General features: G+C 28.9%; 4 protein-coding genes across 6 annotated transcripts in view; 2 read left to right on the top strand and 2 right to left on the bottom strand.

The window, feature by feature from the left end:
• Positions 1 to 6,306, top strand: part of LOC726407 — a 28,458-nt gene extending 22,152 nt beyond the window's left edge. Inside the window, exons 7-9 of the mRNA XM_001120691.5 lie at positions 2,475 to 2,657; positions 5,325 to 5,409; positions 5,639 to 6,306. Of these exons, the coding sequence (XP_001120691.3) occupies positions 2,475 to 2,657; positions 5,325 to 5,409; positions 5,639 to 5,708 (338 nt within the window). The 3' untranslated portion in view covers positions 5,709 to 6,306. The remainder of the gene's footprint in view (positions 1 to 2,474; positions 2,658 to 5,324; positions 5,410 to 5,638) is intronic.
• Positions 5,860 to 13,400, bottom strand: LOC410319 (HEAT repeat-containing protein 1). 3 transcript variants are annotated; one of them, XM_393800.6, is made up of 7 exons: positions 13,224 to 13,400; positions 12,976 to 13,124; positions 8,255 to 12,891; positions 7,861 to 8,178; positions 7,290 to 7,744; positions 6,756 to 7,206; positions 5,860 to 6,568 (listed from the first exon to the last, which is right to left on the bottom strand). In XM_393800.6, exons 2-7 carry the CDS (start codon positions 13,115 to 13,117, stop codon positions 6,398 to 6,400), a joined length of 6,174 nt encoding a protein of 2,057 aa, XP_393800.5. In that variant the 5' UTR covers positions 13,118 to 13,124; positions 13,224 to 13,400; the 3' UTR covers positions 5,860 to 6,397. The 3 variants fall into 3 exon arrangements, with proteins under 3 accessions (XP_393800.5, XP_006566382.2, XP_006566383.2); XM_006566319.2 differs by lacking the exons at positions 12,976 to 13,124; positions 13,224 to 13,400 and having other exon boundaries at positions 8,255 to 12,267; positions 12,353 to 12,674; XM_006566320.3 differs by lacking the exons at positions 12,976 to 13,124; positions 13,224 to 13,400 and having other exon boundaries at positions 8,255 to 12,246; positions 12,353 to 12,492.
• Positions 13,401 to 13,414: 14 nt separating this feature from the next.
• LOC552791 (MIP18 family protein galla-2) lies at positions 13,415 to 14,337 on the top strand. The gene is made up of 3 exons (XM_625166.6): positions 13,415 to 13,847; positions 13,905 to 13,984; positions 14,043 to 14,337. The coding sequence occupies exons 1-3, from the start codon at positions 13,718 to 13,720 to the stop codon at positions 14,310 to 14,312; spliced, it is 480 nt and encodes a 159-aa protein (XP_625169.2). The 5' UTR covers positions 13,415 to 13,717; the 3' UTR covers positions 14,313 to 14,337.
• Positions 14,338 to 14,375: 38 nt separating this feature from the next.
• On the bottom strand, positions 14,376 to 16,501 carry LOC408349 (mitochondrial inner membrane protein OXA1L). The gene is made up of 8 exons (XM_006566321.3): positions 16,321 to 16,501; positions 16,053 to 16,221; positions 15,910 to 15,984; positions 15,494 to 15,811; positions 15,341 to 15,420; positions 14,986 to 15,249; positions 14,735 to 14,900; positions 14,376 to 14,655 (listed from the first exon to the last, which is right to left on the bottom strand). Exons 1-8 carry the CDS (start codon positions 16,378 to 16,380, stop codon positions 14,489 to 14,491), a joined length of 1,299 nt encoding a protein of 432 aa, XP_006566384.1. The 5' UTR covers positions 16,381 to 16,501; the 3' UTR covers positions 14,376 to 14,488.
• Between the last annotated feature and the right edge of the window lie 752 nt (positions 16,502 to 17,253).

Here is a 17,253-nt window from a genome sequence, read left to right as displayed (position 1 = left end):
ATTCTCTCTTCATCCGCGAGCGAAAGACGGAGAAAGTGTTGCGTGCGACCGTGGTTGTTTCGTGGCTCGTAATAGCCATTTTCCTCGAATATCATCCGGAAATTTTCGTTCGCTCCCATTTCACCGTTTTATTTCAAAAGTGATTCGTGCGTGATCTTCGCGTGATTCTACCTTGTTTCGTGTCAATTAAAATTTCAACGTAATTCCAAAGTAAAACAAAATCTTCGCCATTTTGAAAGAGACATGTTATGATATATCGAATAAGGTATAGTTTTCCATACTCTATTTCCCGTATTATAATTATATAAGTATAAAGTGGAATTCTAGAATTTTTTTTTCTTCCCTGTGAAAATTATCTCCTTCCTCTTTTTCAAAAATAGTTCTTTTCAATCTGGCATGTTCAAAATTTTTTTAAATTCTACAGAGTATATAATTTATAATACAAATTCATTTCAAAATTAACAATGAACAAGTGCAACCAAACAGAAAATAATTACTGTAACTTCAACAATTAGATATTAATTTCAAATTCGTGGAAAAGTTCTACTCCCTCCGGCGGACCGTGCAATTTGCGTTTCGAAAATGTAAATCCTGTCCGATGTTAATCCTTCACGGTCGAAACTATTCGCGAATATATATTTTCATGGAAAGATTCGAACGCGATCGTAAACGTTTTATAGGCGGTCTAACGTGGCTTCGATATTATCGAATCGTCCTCGAGGGCGCGGCATTCTCCGCCTCTAAAAAACAGAAGCCGTATTCGAGAGTTGGCCGTTCGTCATTCGCGGCCAAAGCTTCGCAATCGTAAAACGCATCCCTCGAAAGAAAAAAAAGAATTTATTTCTGCGTAATTATACCGCCTCGAATCGTACCACTGTGTTATTAGTTATTTTTCGAACGCGATACACGCGTTGAAAATGATCTACACCGACATGATCTTTTTTATCGATAATCAATATATATTTTACGTTTCTCTTTTCTTTCTTTCTTTCTTTTTTTTTTTTTTTTGTGAAAAACATTGAGGAGACTGTGATTTATGTGCAGTTTTCTTTTCTTTTAATTTTCATTCTTGTTTTCTCGTAGAAATTTTACTTCAACGTTTCTCGCTTCTTTTTTATTTATTTATTACTTTAAACTTTTTGTAAAACTTTGGTTTTAAATATTATTTTAACAAGGGAATGATTAATTGGGGAAAATAGGAAAAATTTAATTGAATATAATGTGATAATTGGTAAAATGGCCAATTACATCGTGTATTCGTTGCAACCCATTCCGGTTTTAACGATAAAAATTATTAACGCCGCAACACTCGTTAATTTGAAACATACTCGATAACGCATACTTGTCCATACTTCAGTGAAAATAAAATAATGATTAAGTAATTTATTACCTTGACACCTTGGTATAAAAAAGTTTTATTCGTTTTTTATTTATTTTTTATTTTATTTCCAACGAATTTTTAGTAATCAATTTGCAATGAAAAAGTTGAATAGGCTTTTTATTATTCCTTTTTGTTATTGATTTTGAAATCTTGAACCGAAAAATAATGATTGAAAAAAATTTTCTGAAACATGTATGTTATTCCACGAAGTTTAACAAGTATAAAACTTTATGTCATCCAAGTCTGAAATCATCCAAGTTATCACTTATCTTATCGATCATTTTTCTTCGGAGAAGATAATTTCTTATCGAATTTCTTATTATTTTTGTTTTTTTTTTTTATGTTTAAATTGTAAATTCGCATGTCCTTCAAAATCGCTATCAATTTAAAATATCAATTTAAAATATTTGCTCATATTTTCATATATATATATATACACATTTATATATATATATAATTATTAAATTAAAATTTTTAATAATATTATCTATATTAATTAAAAAGTTTATAATTGAAACAACTTCCTACAATCATTCTCTTTCAATCATAATTTGATCAGATACTTCTCCTAGAATATAATTATACCAATTATAATAATTGTGTCAATTAATACTGTAAATATCCACTTGAAAAAAGATTGAAAATTAGAATACATTTTATGTTCTTCTGAAAAAAAAAAAAATTAACACAGTCAGTTCATTAATATTAATAAATTATTTCATTTCATAAAAGTCTAATTATACTTTGATATTAAAATTTCGAAATTGTGGAAAAGTGGAATTCATCAATTTTTCATAACTTCGAGTTATGAAAATCTTATAAATGCACAGTAATTTCGCTGTAATTTCCGGTTCTCTCTTTTTCCCAGAGGGAAAAAAAAAAAAAAAAAAAAAAAAAAAGAAAAAAATATCCTGAAAATTATCTAACGCCATCTTTACAAAAGATTTTATATCCGTAACCATAGAAATTTATCATCTCGTTCGCGTTGAACGAGAAGCCATTTTGGGCCATCAAACTTAGATTCGTTTCAAATAGTCAACTATTGATTTTTCCCATCCAATGAAATCATATCTTCTGTTTGATATTTAAACAGCCACATCAGCGCTGATCCTGAAAACGGAACACGACCATAATCGGTTGTCCAGCCTTTCCGGGGACAATATCCTTGGCACGGGGGTTAGAATTGGACGAGGCGAGGACGCAGTCGCGGTTGGTAACAGGAACATTATGGATTCGGCGCAATCAGCAATGATGAAGCAATCAGACTACGTCGTAGGTTAGTAAAAACCCTTCCTCCAATATATTTTTTTCTTTCAAAGTGTTTTCTTTATCATTCCATCCGATTATTAATCAAATTTTCTCCCCTTTTCATCGAATGATTTCTGAAAATCGTTAATACCAGTTGAAATTTCTCTTCGCGTGTGAAAATTTCGCGAGGAAAAGTTCTAATCGTTTGTGAGGCGAGTGATGTTTTCAAGACGAATCATCATTGGATTATGTTACGTACGTTTTACAACGAAAGATTACTTTTTTCATTGTTATCATTCCACGTTGCATCTTGTTAAATTCGAATTATGACATAACGATATGACAATACGATACGAAAATAAAATAGGAAATAATGAAGCGGAAGTCGTATTCTATCGGTATAATCTTCTTTTTTTTTTTCTAATAAAACATTATGTACTTCTGGCAATTTCTTGAACAATGATATTGAAATTTAAAACAAAAAAATTCTCATAATTGCCATATAACGTGTGAATTAACATTTGAAATTATTATCTGGATATATACATGTATTATATAATGACAGCTAGCTATAAAGCTTAATAATAAGTATAATTTTGTCGATGACTGACACGCGATTTTTTTATTTTTTTTTTTCTTCTTCCTTTTTCTATTGTCAATAATGCAATTATTTTATACGCTTCATAATCTTGTTTTACGCATCTTTTATTCACAATCTTTTAGAAATGGTATTAATTTTAAAATTGATTGTACTAAATCGATAATATTGAAAAATTCTGTCTGTCTATTCTTTTTACGTATAAATAAATAAGATTCAAATAAGATTCATTCATTTTTAAAAATGTGCAAACAGAAATCTGCGTCATAGAATATATCACCTGTTAAATTATTATCATATTAAAATTTTTTTAATTTATTTAAAATGGATAGTAAATATTTACGTGGAAAATTATGAAATTATATAAAACACTATGAATAGATCGAAATAATAATTTGGCGTTTAGAAGAAAATATTCATTTGCATTTATTTAATACTTTAGAATTATCAGATTTAATGAGTATTAAAATGATATAATAAATACAGATATATTATTTATCTTGTGTCTGCTTTTTTTAAACAAAAAAATTTAATATTCTATTCTGTTGTTCGTTGACTGTCGGAAAAAATCAATTATTCTTTTTAAATCTTGTTACAATATCAATAAATCTTGTTATTATATAATTTATTAGCAATATTGTTAAACTATCAATAAATTATCGTGTCAAAGATATTAAATCAAACAAATTGTATTTTGAACAAATATAATTTATAGCTATAAAAAATTTTTCGCAATAATTATTTTGTCCAAATCTGAAGACTTGATTATTGATACGTGGATGTGATTTGTTTAATTTTTCTTGGAATAATTATCAGAAAAATTATATTCCATTTGATTGATCGATTCATTTTGGTTGGAAATTAATTTTTGAATTTCGTGTAAACACATTCATTAAAAATTGCGAAAATCTTATTTATCTATATTTATCATTGTTTACATTTATTGCATTTAAATTGCTTCGGTGAATTTCATTTTATTGATAATTCGATATCGGCCATGAAGCCGACAGATCTCGACAAATCTTATCGAATTTAAGGATAAATTCTATTTAAGGCAAAATAAACTGAAAGATTCTTCTAAATGACGAAATTAAAATTAATTGTTATTAATCTTATATTTGTTAGATAATTAAAGAAATAAATATTTAACGATATGATAATTTCAGAAAAAAAAAAAAAATTCGAAAGATCGTAAAGATGTAATTAAAAATTCGATTTCAATATAAATAGAGTGATTTATACATTGATTAGCCATTATGGATTTTGCATCGAATGTCAGGTTGAATGTCATGATTGAATGGCTGGAAAACAGAACAGAGTTATTGAATTAAATCCATTCGGCTTATCTGATCAATATTAACAAGAGTATTGTTAAATGTAATTAACATGCATCTCGTTTTTTGTTATAATGTCACGATATTTCTTGATAAATTTTTTTTTTTTATATTATAATCTTTTATTTATCATTCGTCGTTGGTTGAAAAAAAAATATGTTATTTAACTTCCTTCGCGCAAATATGTTAATTTCAAATAAGGAATTCTAAATAAGATGTTTATTATCTTTGCTAATACAAGTTATCAATATACCTACTTTAAATTACTTTTTTTATATAAGATTTTTTCGTGACATATTTAATTTCATCGATATTGAGAATCTAATTATTATTGGATTACCATTTTTTAAAAACATCGATCTAAACTTTTTTAAAAGATTAATCCAAAATAAATAGATCCAACTTTTCTATAATTTCAAAAAATTGAATTACTTTTTAAGAAAACAAAGAAATATATAAGCCACAATGATCAAATATCAACTTCGAATAATATTATCTCATAGAGATCTCTAGAGTAATATAATCATCAAAAAAAAATACATATGTCTTCGTTTACATTGGTTTCGATCAAATGATTATCAGAGCGCGGAAACATTGGGAGCGAGTTAAGCAAACTTCGATCGATTAGTCAGTCCGGGTACAAAGTTCACTGTGCCATGTGCTTCGAGGAAACGTGAACCGCAAAATGGCGAATCAAAAGACGAAAGTTTCTTCGACTCGATGTAAATTTACCATTAATCTTTGCTTTTTTTTTATTTTACAGACGTTGTCTTGCCGACAGTCCTGATTGCTCTTCTGTTCGTTGGAAACGCCATCATTGTGTATATTATCTTCCAGTATAGGAAAAGGTGAGAGAATAATAGTACAATCAATTGACCGCTTCAAAGTTCTGATTTTTGTCGCTTATTCAATTATCCATAAAAATGAATAATTTGGTAATATATTCTTCGTTTAATCTGAATTTTCCCTCAATGTAACATTGAACATTTTTTTCCATTCAATTTGAAAAGTCAAAGTTTCATAGACTTTCGAATTTTTTAAATATATTTTTCTAATATGAAAAATTTAAAATTGTAGAAAAGTTCCAACGATAGAGCAAGGCGAAGAGATGTCCTTGCGGAACGCGGCTGAAGTGCCACAAGTGTGATTTGCACGAGGATCAGGACAGTTAAATTTTCACGGTGCCAGCCCAAAGCGTCAGTGAGAGAAGGCCTACGTTGCATTTTTTTTCCACGAGGATGATCTCCAAACAAAAATGGATCTCTAAAAAGTAAATCGTCGAAGGGCATCGATCGCTATTTTTTTTTTTTTTTTTCTCTCTTCTGAATTTCCGGGAGGATTTGTCATTGAATCAAAAATATCTTAAGAGACTCGTATATTTGATTTCAATGGTTTCACGTTTTTTTCCGAATGAAAAAGAAGGATTGAAAAAAAAAATATTATTATCTGTTCTACAACCGTGAAATTTTCGGGGACGCACTCGAAAGAAAAGATTATAAATATGTTCGTCGCCGTTTATAATATGAATCGTTGTCAATATTTAGAAAACCAGGCGCCTAGTTAGTGCCACGATCTACGTACACTTATTACGTACACATTATACAAACACATGTACACATACGCAACACGAATACTTACGATAATGTATTATAATGTAAGGAAATAATATATTCTATATTTCGTCCAAATTGTGACTAAGTTAAGAATAAACTGATGTTTTCATAATATATTTGCTTTTATAAGTATTTCGTTTATATTTATTTTTACGTAAAAATGATAGTTTCATATTTCATAATTTCGTTAAAAAGTTAATTACATAAAAACTAAAAAAAATATTTAAAAATATTTTTGCAAAGGTTCACCTAAGATCTCTTCAAGAGTGCGTACCGCATTTTGCGCACACTTCTCTGTACCTTCGTCTTCGTCTTCTAATAATTCTGCTAAGAAAGGTATAGTTTCTGGTAGAAGTGGCATAAAATCTTCGCCAAGCTTTCTTACAATTTCAACCTATTCATTAAAAAAAAAGAAAAAGGAAAAAAAAACATTAATCAAATATTTATTCATGAATTTGATTGAATGCCATCATTAATCATAATTCTGTGTTTGTAATTGAATTTGTAAATGAATTTTAATTGACTACTTTCGATCAATTAAAGCTAAAAGCTGATTCAAAAAGAAATAAACATTTACTTACCACTGCATTCGTTGCTGCGTTTCTAACATACGGTTTCGAATGTCTTGTCTTTAATAATGTTTGATATACTAATTGTTTGTGTAAAGAATCATCGGGAATGGCACTGGCAAATGCTGCGATACAAGGTACAATTAATTCCTTCGCTCTCTTTTGATAATCCTCTGTAGAGCCCATAGTATTTTCCAATTGATCCACAATTGGTTGAGCCAGTACATCAAATCTTTCCTGATTCACGAAATTGTGCGCATCGTAACTGAAGACTCGATAAAGAGTCAATAAAATGGCTTCGACTAATTCGATTTTATTCGATTCTTCGGGCAAAGTGTTCTCCTGTGGTTCCTCGTTAATCATTGGATTATTACTGCTTAATAGTATTGCCGCATGCTTGAGAAAATGACCAGCAAAGAGAACGAAAAGAGATTTCAGACATTCTGCTATGTTAGCTGAAAGTCTACAAAAAAATATATCAAAATTGTTCAATATACAACTTTATGAATGAAAAAAAAATATTTTTAAATTATTTAATTGACGTACCTATAAAACGTGATGTTCCGTAATTTATATTGTGGATTTCTGGCAGCCCAATCGTATAATTTATAATAAAGTGGTCTAAAAGTAGTCTCACTTAATTTTAATACCAAAGCAACCAATGCTTTGCTGGCACTTTCTTCTACGATTATCACGTCTTCCATAATCAATTCCGATTCATCTATTTCCATGAGATCTTCCGAATTAAAAAGATCTTCACGAAATTGCAAAATTTTTAGGAAGAAAGTACCCAAATCCGGTATAGCTGTGTTTATGTCAATTGGTTGAACACTATTGAAAGATTCGGCTAATACATTCATTAATGCTGGGATACATTTATATGTTTTCTTTTCAAGTAATGTTGTGTATGTCCTGTTAACAGCTGGCAATAATATTCGCAAAGGTATACAAGAAGAAAGTTTTTGAGTGGTTGCATTCAGTTTGGATTGTACAATGTTGATCTACAATAAAGAAAAATATTATTTAACATTCGTACAATATGATTTATGTAAATATAGGATTTATAAGAAAAATGTAGTGAATTGATTTTAAAATATGATAAATTGTTAAATCATACCTTTTGATGTTCGGTATCAGTATATATAGAATTCAATTTTGCTAGTTGAAACAATAATTGATCTAGATATAAGGATAAGAAGTTTCCAACAGATTCAACTATCTTTTGCAAAGCGCTGACTATACTGATAACTATTATATCTGGTACACCTTGGTGACAATGATCTTCTAACAATCGCAAAATCGCTGGTACGAATTTATTTAACGAATGTATCGCATGAATACGCATAGAACTACATAATTCTGCGACACAAAGTGCAGCACTACCTAGCACGGGTCCTTCTCTCGTGTTTAAAAGTTCAGTAGTCATTTCAAGAATCTGTAACAACATAAAAAGTATGAAACAAATATTATATATTTAATATATTTTTTCTTATTTTAAATAATAAACTTACTGGTTTGAAAAGTATAGGATGTTCACTAGCCAACAATTTTGCCAATAATTTTATAGTAATCAAAACAGTTTGTTGAACAATCTCTTGCTCCTGTGTTTCAGATTTTTCTTTCGCTGGAATTATTTGTAATAAAGAATCGATCAATGTTAACAAATCTTCATAATCGCCCTCGCTGAATTTTCGCTGTTGAAGACGCGTATTGAGAAGATCCAAAGCTTTCCTCTTTACTGTTAACAAATCATGTTCTATTAACCGTTTAATGCTGATTAAAAATATTCCATTTGGCAATAAATTGTTCACCAAATCTAACACATCATACAAGTGATGTAAAAGAACTTTCCAATACTTCCCGAACGATTTTCCTTGATATTTATCAGCGTTCTTTGAAGTACTCTGAATCAATATAATCAATTCAACGATCAATTGATCGTAATACGGTCTTATTTCATCCACTTGATCAGAATCCAATTCAGCAACCTTGTTAATGAAATCAGGCGATGACAACAAATTGCTCAGAAATTGTACCAACGTGTACTTATAATGTCTTAATTGCTTAGGGCTACTGTTAACAACATCAAATATATGTTTATATTTAAAAGACAATGCAACTTTTTTACCTTCTTCGTCTTCCATATCCATGGGCAATTCTTTCATGAATTGAGTCAATTTCACGCAAACTTGAATAATCTTAATAGGTAAAAACTCTTGAGATACTTGGAGAGCAAATTCTAATCTTTGCTCTGATATATTTTGGACGCGCACGGTTCTGGACATAACATGACTTTCGAAACTTAGCAAGTAATACAAATAAAAATAATTATCCAAAAGTTGCAATAATTTAACGAATAGAGGCATTCGTCTATGCTCTGGTATATCTGGTAATGAAACGATGAAAGTCCTTAAAAGCTCACAAGCGTGATTTTCATTTTCAGCCGCATTTATTATGGGAACTACGGTTTCGATGGTCTTGGATATTATTTGGATCGAATAAGCGTCATCCTGACGCACCACAGAACTGCCCATGAACGTGAAGATAGGCATAATGGTATATAATGCACAGCGTACGTCGACGACCTTCAACAATGCTACCAAAACTAACAGAGCGTGATGATGAGTCTGAGGATTCCTGGAAGTTCTGATACATTGAGTGATCAGATCTATCTGGAGATGAGCGTCACGGATAGGCAGTTTTTTAATTGTCAATCGGTGAATAATGGACAATAATAATTGATTCGTGTATTCTATGGGACTTTGCTCTTCAAAACTCAGGCATTTTTTAAGCAAATCGAAAAGAATCGGATAAAGCAATTCCTCTTGCTCAATATTGTCCGCTTGTTGGGCAAATTCTAAGAGAGTGACGCCACGTTTCCATTCCTTTCTGTTTATGATCGTTGGATCAGGGGGCGAATGAATGTGGCTGAGTCGTCTTTTATTCTTAATACTCGTGTTGCTAGGTTCGACGTTCTTCAAATTCCACATGATCCTCAATTCGTCGACTATAAGCTGTGCATTTACCTGTATCTTTCTGAGTGCTCTGTTAGTCGTAGAAATCACATTTGTCATTTCGCATACCGTGGCCACGTCCACTAATTTAGCTAGAATCTTTTTCTGAAGATGGATAGAAACTTTTCCTGCGCTCTCAAAGAACGTGCTTTCTATCTGCTTCAAAAGGATAATACTTGGTGAATGATGAACACCAGATTCTGTGACAATTTCTATCTCGTGCTCCTCTATGTTGGCCTCGAACAATTGCCACACTTGTTCAACAGTAAGAGCCTTTACGGTTGCGCTATTGAACCTTTGAAGTATATTTTTCAATATATTTCCTGCGGATTTGTTCTTGGAATTTGTGTGAAGAATTTGGAGAAGTTGTAATCCAACAGGAGCTAATTGTTCAAGTATCATAGATCCATTGACGTAAGCTAAAATATCCAAAAGTTGGGACTTGATGTGCAATGGACTTTGTTTATCCATTACAATCTCGAATAACAATTGTTGGGCTTGTTGAAGATTTTTCCTAAGATCTGATTTCAATTGACTGCACACGTCTGGATCAGGTGATAGTAGAACGTAAAGAGATAAAGATAGTTGATCAGGATCAAGAGATATTTCTGGATTTCTGTTATTGAGCTCTTGCAACAAGGATAAGAAAGGATCTATCGTTATGACAGCAAAGTGTATAATTATCTCGAGAATCTTCAACGATGCTATCCGACACTCGTTGTTGTCTCTAGCTAATGAAAGCAACAAATTCGTAACAAAAACTTTATCTTGAAACGCCCATTGAATGGATTTACTTTGTTTCAAAAGTACCTCTGTTATTTTTAAACAATGAAAAGAAGTTTGAACTTTTACAGGTTTTATGTACAATTGGGAGAGAAAACGCACGAGATCTTTCATCGTGGCGAAGTGTCTTTGAAAGAATATTTGTAAACAACGAGAATAATGCTTGCACCAATACTTATTCTCTATTCCCTCAAAGAACATCTCGAGAAGTCTCAAAATTAAATTACTACGATGTTGATTATTCTCGAAATCGATTGTCGGATTGGATTTCAAATCGAGACGTCTGTGAACCATCTCCAGAACATAAGTGCCTACTTGCAATGGTAAAACTCCTTGAGAAGTCAATTCAATAGCGGTTTGTATATTATTTCCGGTAATATTATTACAATTCTGCAACATCTTTACTTGCGGGTATTTTTTTATCATCTCTGTGGCCATTTCAATCACCTCTCGCGCTACTTCCGGTTGTATAGATCCTACAGGTACTCTGCATACAGAGCCCAATAGAATCAAATTGAAAAACATGGAAGCTGCATCACCATGTGCGATTTGTTGTTTCATTGCGCTCAATATACTATCAGTTGGAGGTAATAATTCCCAGTTTAAAATGTTGTGAAAAGATGCTGATGAAACCGCTTCTGCATTCGGTGATTTTCCTAAATCTTTCTGCACGTGTTGCATGTACACGTTATTCTTGGCGAAATTTGACTTCAATACTTCCATTGTGATATCTACGTCTGCATCATCGTTTGGAAATAAATATGGTAAAGATGTTATGAAAACGCTAGTATCGTCACCAACTTCACAGAGTTCCAACAAGATTTTTAACGCTGGTTTTGCTAGTATTTTCCTGCTAGTACTATGACAAGTCGACAATAATATTTTTAATTCGTCGATCAGAATATCTGCAGATAATAAAACTGTTAAACGTTTCGTAGAAATAGATAGTAAAGCTTTGATTACATCCACTTCGGTGTCGCTAAATCTAGATTGAATTGTATTCGTCATCATCTCTCGAAAACTTTCAGGAATATCTACATCGGTTTCTGCCAACGTTTGCAACGCAATAATTCTTTGTTCCGGACTAATATGGATCAATCTGTCAAGAATTCCTACAACCTCTTGCGTATCTCTGGCTCCAAAATGCCAAGATGTGATAAATTCCAATGCTAATTTTGAATTTTTATCCGTATCGCTACGTTTCATCAGTCCTTTTAAATAATCATCAAATCTTTCAGGATAAGTTCTTTCGAGATTGTGATACAATTTCACAAGAAAATCTTTCGCTTCGTTTGACACATCATTCGAAAGAAATTCCTTTTGTAATACATTCCATAGGATAGTATCCACTCCTATATCGTCCAATTTGATTCGTGTTAATATTTCGTTCACCATTTTCTGTACTCGAATTGTTCCTAATGGATCTTCCAAAATCATGCGGCAATTCGTTTGCAACAATGGTACAATGAATTTTAATATATTTATGTTAGACGATTGAAATTTAATTGCGAGTTCGATGAACCAAGATAACTCAGATAATCGAATTGCAAGACTTTTTGGTACTGTAGTGAGCTGATGAACTGGTATATTATACAAAAAAAATAATAAAAGTAACGCTTCCTCTTTCAGGTAAGTTTTCTTGAATATTTTTAAAAGCAATTTTTCCGTAGTTTCGTCCTTCAGTTTCACTTTCGACATTAATTTTGCTAGAATCATGTAAGTGCTGGCTGCAAAATCGGCAATGGAACTTTCTAAACCTTTTAAAATAGTTGATATCATATAACCTATTTGTACTTCGGAAATAATAGATACCTGTTCTATAGTTCCTAATACTGAGGTTGTGTAAAACGCGTACAAAGTACTTAAAGAAGTGGCATATTCAGAATGTATTTTAGTAGCAAAAACAACATGATTGCAAATTAATTTTAACAAAGCATTATCAGAACTAATACGGTTAATCAATGTTATTGAAGCTAAGGGAACACCAGGCTTTTGAAGAGGTTGTAACCAATGCCAATTATCTCCTTCATCAGATAGATCTAATAATTGTAATGCTCTTATAAACATCCGAGTTTCATGATAGGGTAATATTAGAAGCAAAAATTGATCTCTATTAAATTCATGTATACGAAATCTATATATAAGCCACTCGAGAGCTTTGTGAGCAACATTAAGCAAAAAATAAGGAGATAAAAATATAAGAAATCTTTCAATTTCTCCATCTAACTTTTTGTTAACTTTAATATCTTGTATAGCACGTTCAAGATTCAATGAACTTTGTGCAAAAAGAGTATTTTCAAATTCTAAAAATAGATTTGATAATTTCGTCAATTCTTGTAATCCATTCTGACCTAAGAAAAATTAATGTACATTAATTACTTTTTCGATAAAAAAGATATATATTTTATGTATAAAATATAATATTTTATATTTACCTATACTTAAAACTGTTTCTCTATCTAAATTAGCAGCTTCTCTAGGATCAAATAACAAACTAGCACGCTTTTTATCCTGAAGCAATATTCCAGTTTGAGGTGTTCTTAATTTCTTTAATTGTTCCGCAAGAGATGTAGTCATTTTAAAACTACAAATAATATTTTTTTATCACAAATATATAGAAAATTTAATACGAAATATAAATTTGAAAAACATGCACATAACCCTGTATAATATATAATTTTACCTTGTTTTGATATGTAAATATAAAAAAATAAAACTTTGTTAAATACAATATTAATAATTTGAAATTATAAATGTTAAAATATTTCTAATAATTTAGAATATATTAAATTATTCACTAAAATAAAAATATACATATGCCACTTTATTATGTATCACGGAACAACACTGTAAGCAGCCATAATAGCGCATGTGCAAACTTCGATAATGGTTTCGATAGAACGTGATCGTTATAAGTTTATAATATAATAATTGTTTTATATATTCATATTTTTCATATTTTATTAACAATAGTATTAACAAAAAGCAATACGATATTAGATTTTATTTGACTATTAAACTCTCTTCATTCTTATATTGCATTATTGTTTTAAAAGAAAAAAAATCTATTAATTTTAGGTTAATTTCATTATATCAATATAAAAATTAATACTGAAACTAAGAAAATAATTTAATTTAACGATGTTCATATAAAAATATGTAAATCTAATATTTTTAATGGAAAAAATGGGTGATAAATTGGAAAATATTAATCCCAAATTATATAAAAAAATAGATGAAAGACAAATTACGGCAGAAGATGAAGATGAAGATATTGTAGATGAATTTGATGCACGAGAAATTTTTGGTATGTATAACTAGTATAGTAATATATCTAATTTTCTAATAAATTTTTTATTTACAGATATGATTAGAAATATTAATGATCCTGAACATCCTTTAACTTTAGAAGAATTAAATGTGGTAGAACAAAGTCTTATTGAGGTAATATTATTAAATTAATGAAAAAAATCACTGTAAAAATAATTTTATTTGATTCTAGATTGATAATAAAGCAAACATAGTTCATGTAAAATTTACACCAACAATACCACATTGTAGTATGGCAACATTAATTGGCTTATCAATTAGAGTACAATTATTGCGAGTTTTACCTTCAAGATTTAAAGTTAGTGTTGAAATTACTCCGGGTACTCATATATCAGAGACAGCAGTAAATAAACAATTGGCTGATAAAGAAAGAGTAGCAGCTGCTCTTGAAAACAATCATTTACTTGAAGTAATTAATCAATGTGTGGATATAAAATTTTAATAAATTTTTTTAAATTTTAAAAAAATATATAAATGCTAATATCTGTAGATTTAAAAGATATTATATAATTCATTATTTTTTTATTTATTGAATTAAATTTTGAATTATTACAATTAGATCTATAACTAATTAAATAAAAAAATGTATGTTATGTATTAGATTTTGTACATAAAATATTATTTTTTCATTGCTGACATTGATGCCGATGTTTGTTTTGATAAATTTTCCACTGGATTATATTTAAATGTCTTCTTCAATGGACCTTTAGCTTCTTTATTAAATTGTATCTTATCAGCATGTTTTAGAGCTGATAATCTATTAGATATTCTCATGTTAGTGTAAGCTGAAAAAAATCGTTTGTATAAAATTATATTATTAATTTAAAATTATATTTTAAATATTGTTGAATATTATAAAAGTACCATCATTAAATGTTTCCATAAATCCTTTTTTTTGACCTTCTCTTACATTAGCTTTGTGTTTTATAAGAGGTGGAATATTACAAAACATTCTTACTTTTTTTGTGCTTAATAATTGATTTTCTATCAAAGTTATAAAGTTTGAAATAGTCCAATGACATAAAATGGCCTAGAACAAATTAGTTATTTAATATTATTTAATACTTATATATTAAACTCAATATAAAAAAAATTCTAATAATAATATATCTTACTCCTGGAAATCTCATTGCAAATAAAAATGAAATAACTGGTATTGCTTTGAATAAATGTCGCATAATTGGAGATACATTTCCACTATTTTTCAATGCACGTGTAGAAATAACATACATTGTTACAGTGGTACATAATGGTAGCAAATAATATTGATCAGGAAGAGTTAAATCTGTAAACCACCACAATCCACCTTCTTTTAAACTTTCTACAGGTTTAGAAGTCATTTCTCTTAAAGCAATAAATATTGGTATATGTGCACCAATCTATTAGATATATAGAAACAAATTATAACATTTTAATTATTGTAGATATACTAGAATATACTTTTTATGTTATACTTTTTATAATACATACTTTAAAAAAATTGCTTACTGGAAATATCTTGATATTATTTTTTAAAAACAGTGTTTCTAATTCAGCAGCAAAGTGAGCAGCTAGAAAAAAAATTTATATATTGTAAATATAAGTAAATGTAAATAAGTAAATGTTATATTATTTAATGTATACCTTCCATCGAATTTCCACACTTTCTTGCTTCTGTCATATTTTCTTGTATTTTTACCATTTGTGGTAAAATATTATTTAATTTAGCATTATTTTTTTGTATAGATATTGAACAGGGAAATGTTAAGAGTTTGATAAGTGTGGAAGTTAATATAATTGTTGCCCACCATGGTAAGTCACAACTAATATGAAGCCATTCATAAAAATATTGAGAAAGTCCAAAAGGACCATATCCACCTAATCCTAAGCTTTCAAAAGTAGGTTCACCATTTGCATGTAAATCAAGAGTTTTTGTTATTTCTTCAATTGGTACTGGTATATCTTTAAAAAATATAAATATTATGTTTTTACATTATAGTACTATAATGCAATATGATGTAAAAGTAAAAATATTAAACCTGATATAAATATATTATTACCTGGTATTTCATGTATAAGATCTTTTTCTATTATTGAACTATTTGTATCTGTTATTTTTGATGTTGCAAATGAATCTAAAAGAAAAATTCTTTATTATTATATTTTGAAAATATATTTCAAATTAAATATTTTACTAAAATACCTGATGTATTTGATACAATTTCTTTTGTTGTGTATGCCGTGCTTTCACATCGAATAAAATATTTTCCATGAACTTTTAAACGTTTATAAACGTTGAGTACATAATCTTCTTTCGAAGGAATATTTGTTAAGTTATAAGCGAATCCACTAAACTGACATTCTGTTGTTTTCTAAATATTTATTATTTATTTTTTTTTTTCAACATTAAAATAGTTCGATTATAAACTACAGTAATATAACCTCAATGCAAACAAGTCAATTTAACTTACTTGAAATTTTAGAGATGTATTTAATAATTTTTGACTAACACGTAAATACAGTGACAACATATTTTATATATAATATATTAACAATATTATAATAAAATAAATAAAGTTATAATTTAAATATTTTTGTTTTATATATACTTTACATCACAATACGCATGTGTGAACATAATTTTTACCCTTTCTAAAAAAGATCGCATCGTAAGAAGTTGTCTAACTATATTCTAGATGGCATCTTAAGTACAACTTCAGAATTTTATTTATTTTTCATTTATTTAAACAATATTTAAACAATAATACTATTTACAGATATCATTTGGAAAAATTATATATATATATATATTATACTATATATATGTATATATATATATATATATATATACACATGGTGTAAATATTTATAAGCATATTTTTAGTTCATTTATGATATGTATATTTTTCAAATATATTCAATATTATGAATTATTATATTATATATACGTTATTTTTTAATTTTAAAAAATGTGGAATAAAACAATTTTAAAAAAATTTTTTTTATTATATATATTTATAATTCTCTATAATATTGATTTTACAATAATTTTCTTATTCTTATTCTTCTTTAAATCAATAACAGGTATTTAAATTTAAAAGCCTAATATCTATGGCATTTCAATATTTTTTCGTTTTTGAATTAAGATGAATTTGAGATACTATATGAAGCTATTGACGCGACACTAGAATTATGTTGTCAGTACCGACTCACGTGATCGAATCTATTGCAATGACATTCAGTTTGCGTTCCAGAACGAGGGTTATTAAGACAGACCTATTATTTAAGTTTCTCTCGTGCCTTCTCTTCGATTTCATGCGATCTCTTCCTTTCTTTCCATCTGAATTTAATACGTATACTGCCTTTAAAATATGTCTTAATACGTAGTAGTTACTACTACTACT

This window comes from Apis mellifera, linkage group LG11 (assembly GCF_003254395.2).
Source record: "Apis mellifera strain DH4 linkage group LG11, Amel_HAv3.1, whole genome shotgun sequence".
NCBI classification, from domain to species: Eukaryota; Metazoa; Arthropoda; class Insecta; order Hymenoptera; family Apidae; genus Apis; species Apis mellifera.
This window is presented reverse-complemented; position numbering and strand designations above follow the sequence as displayed.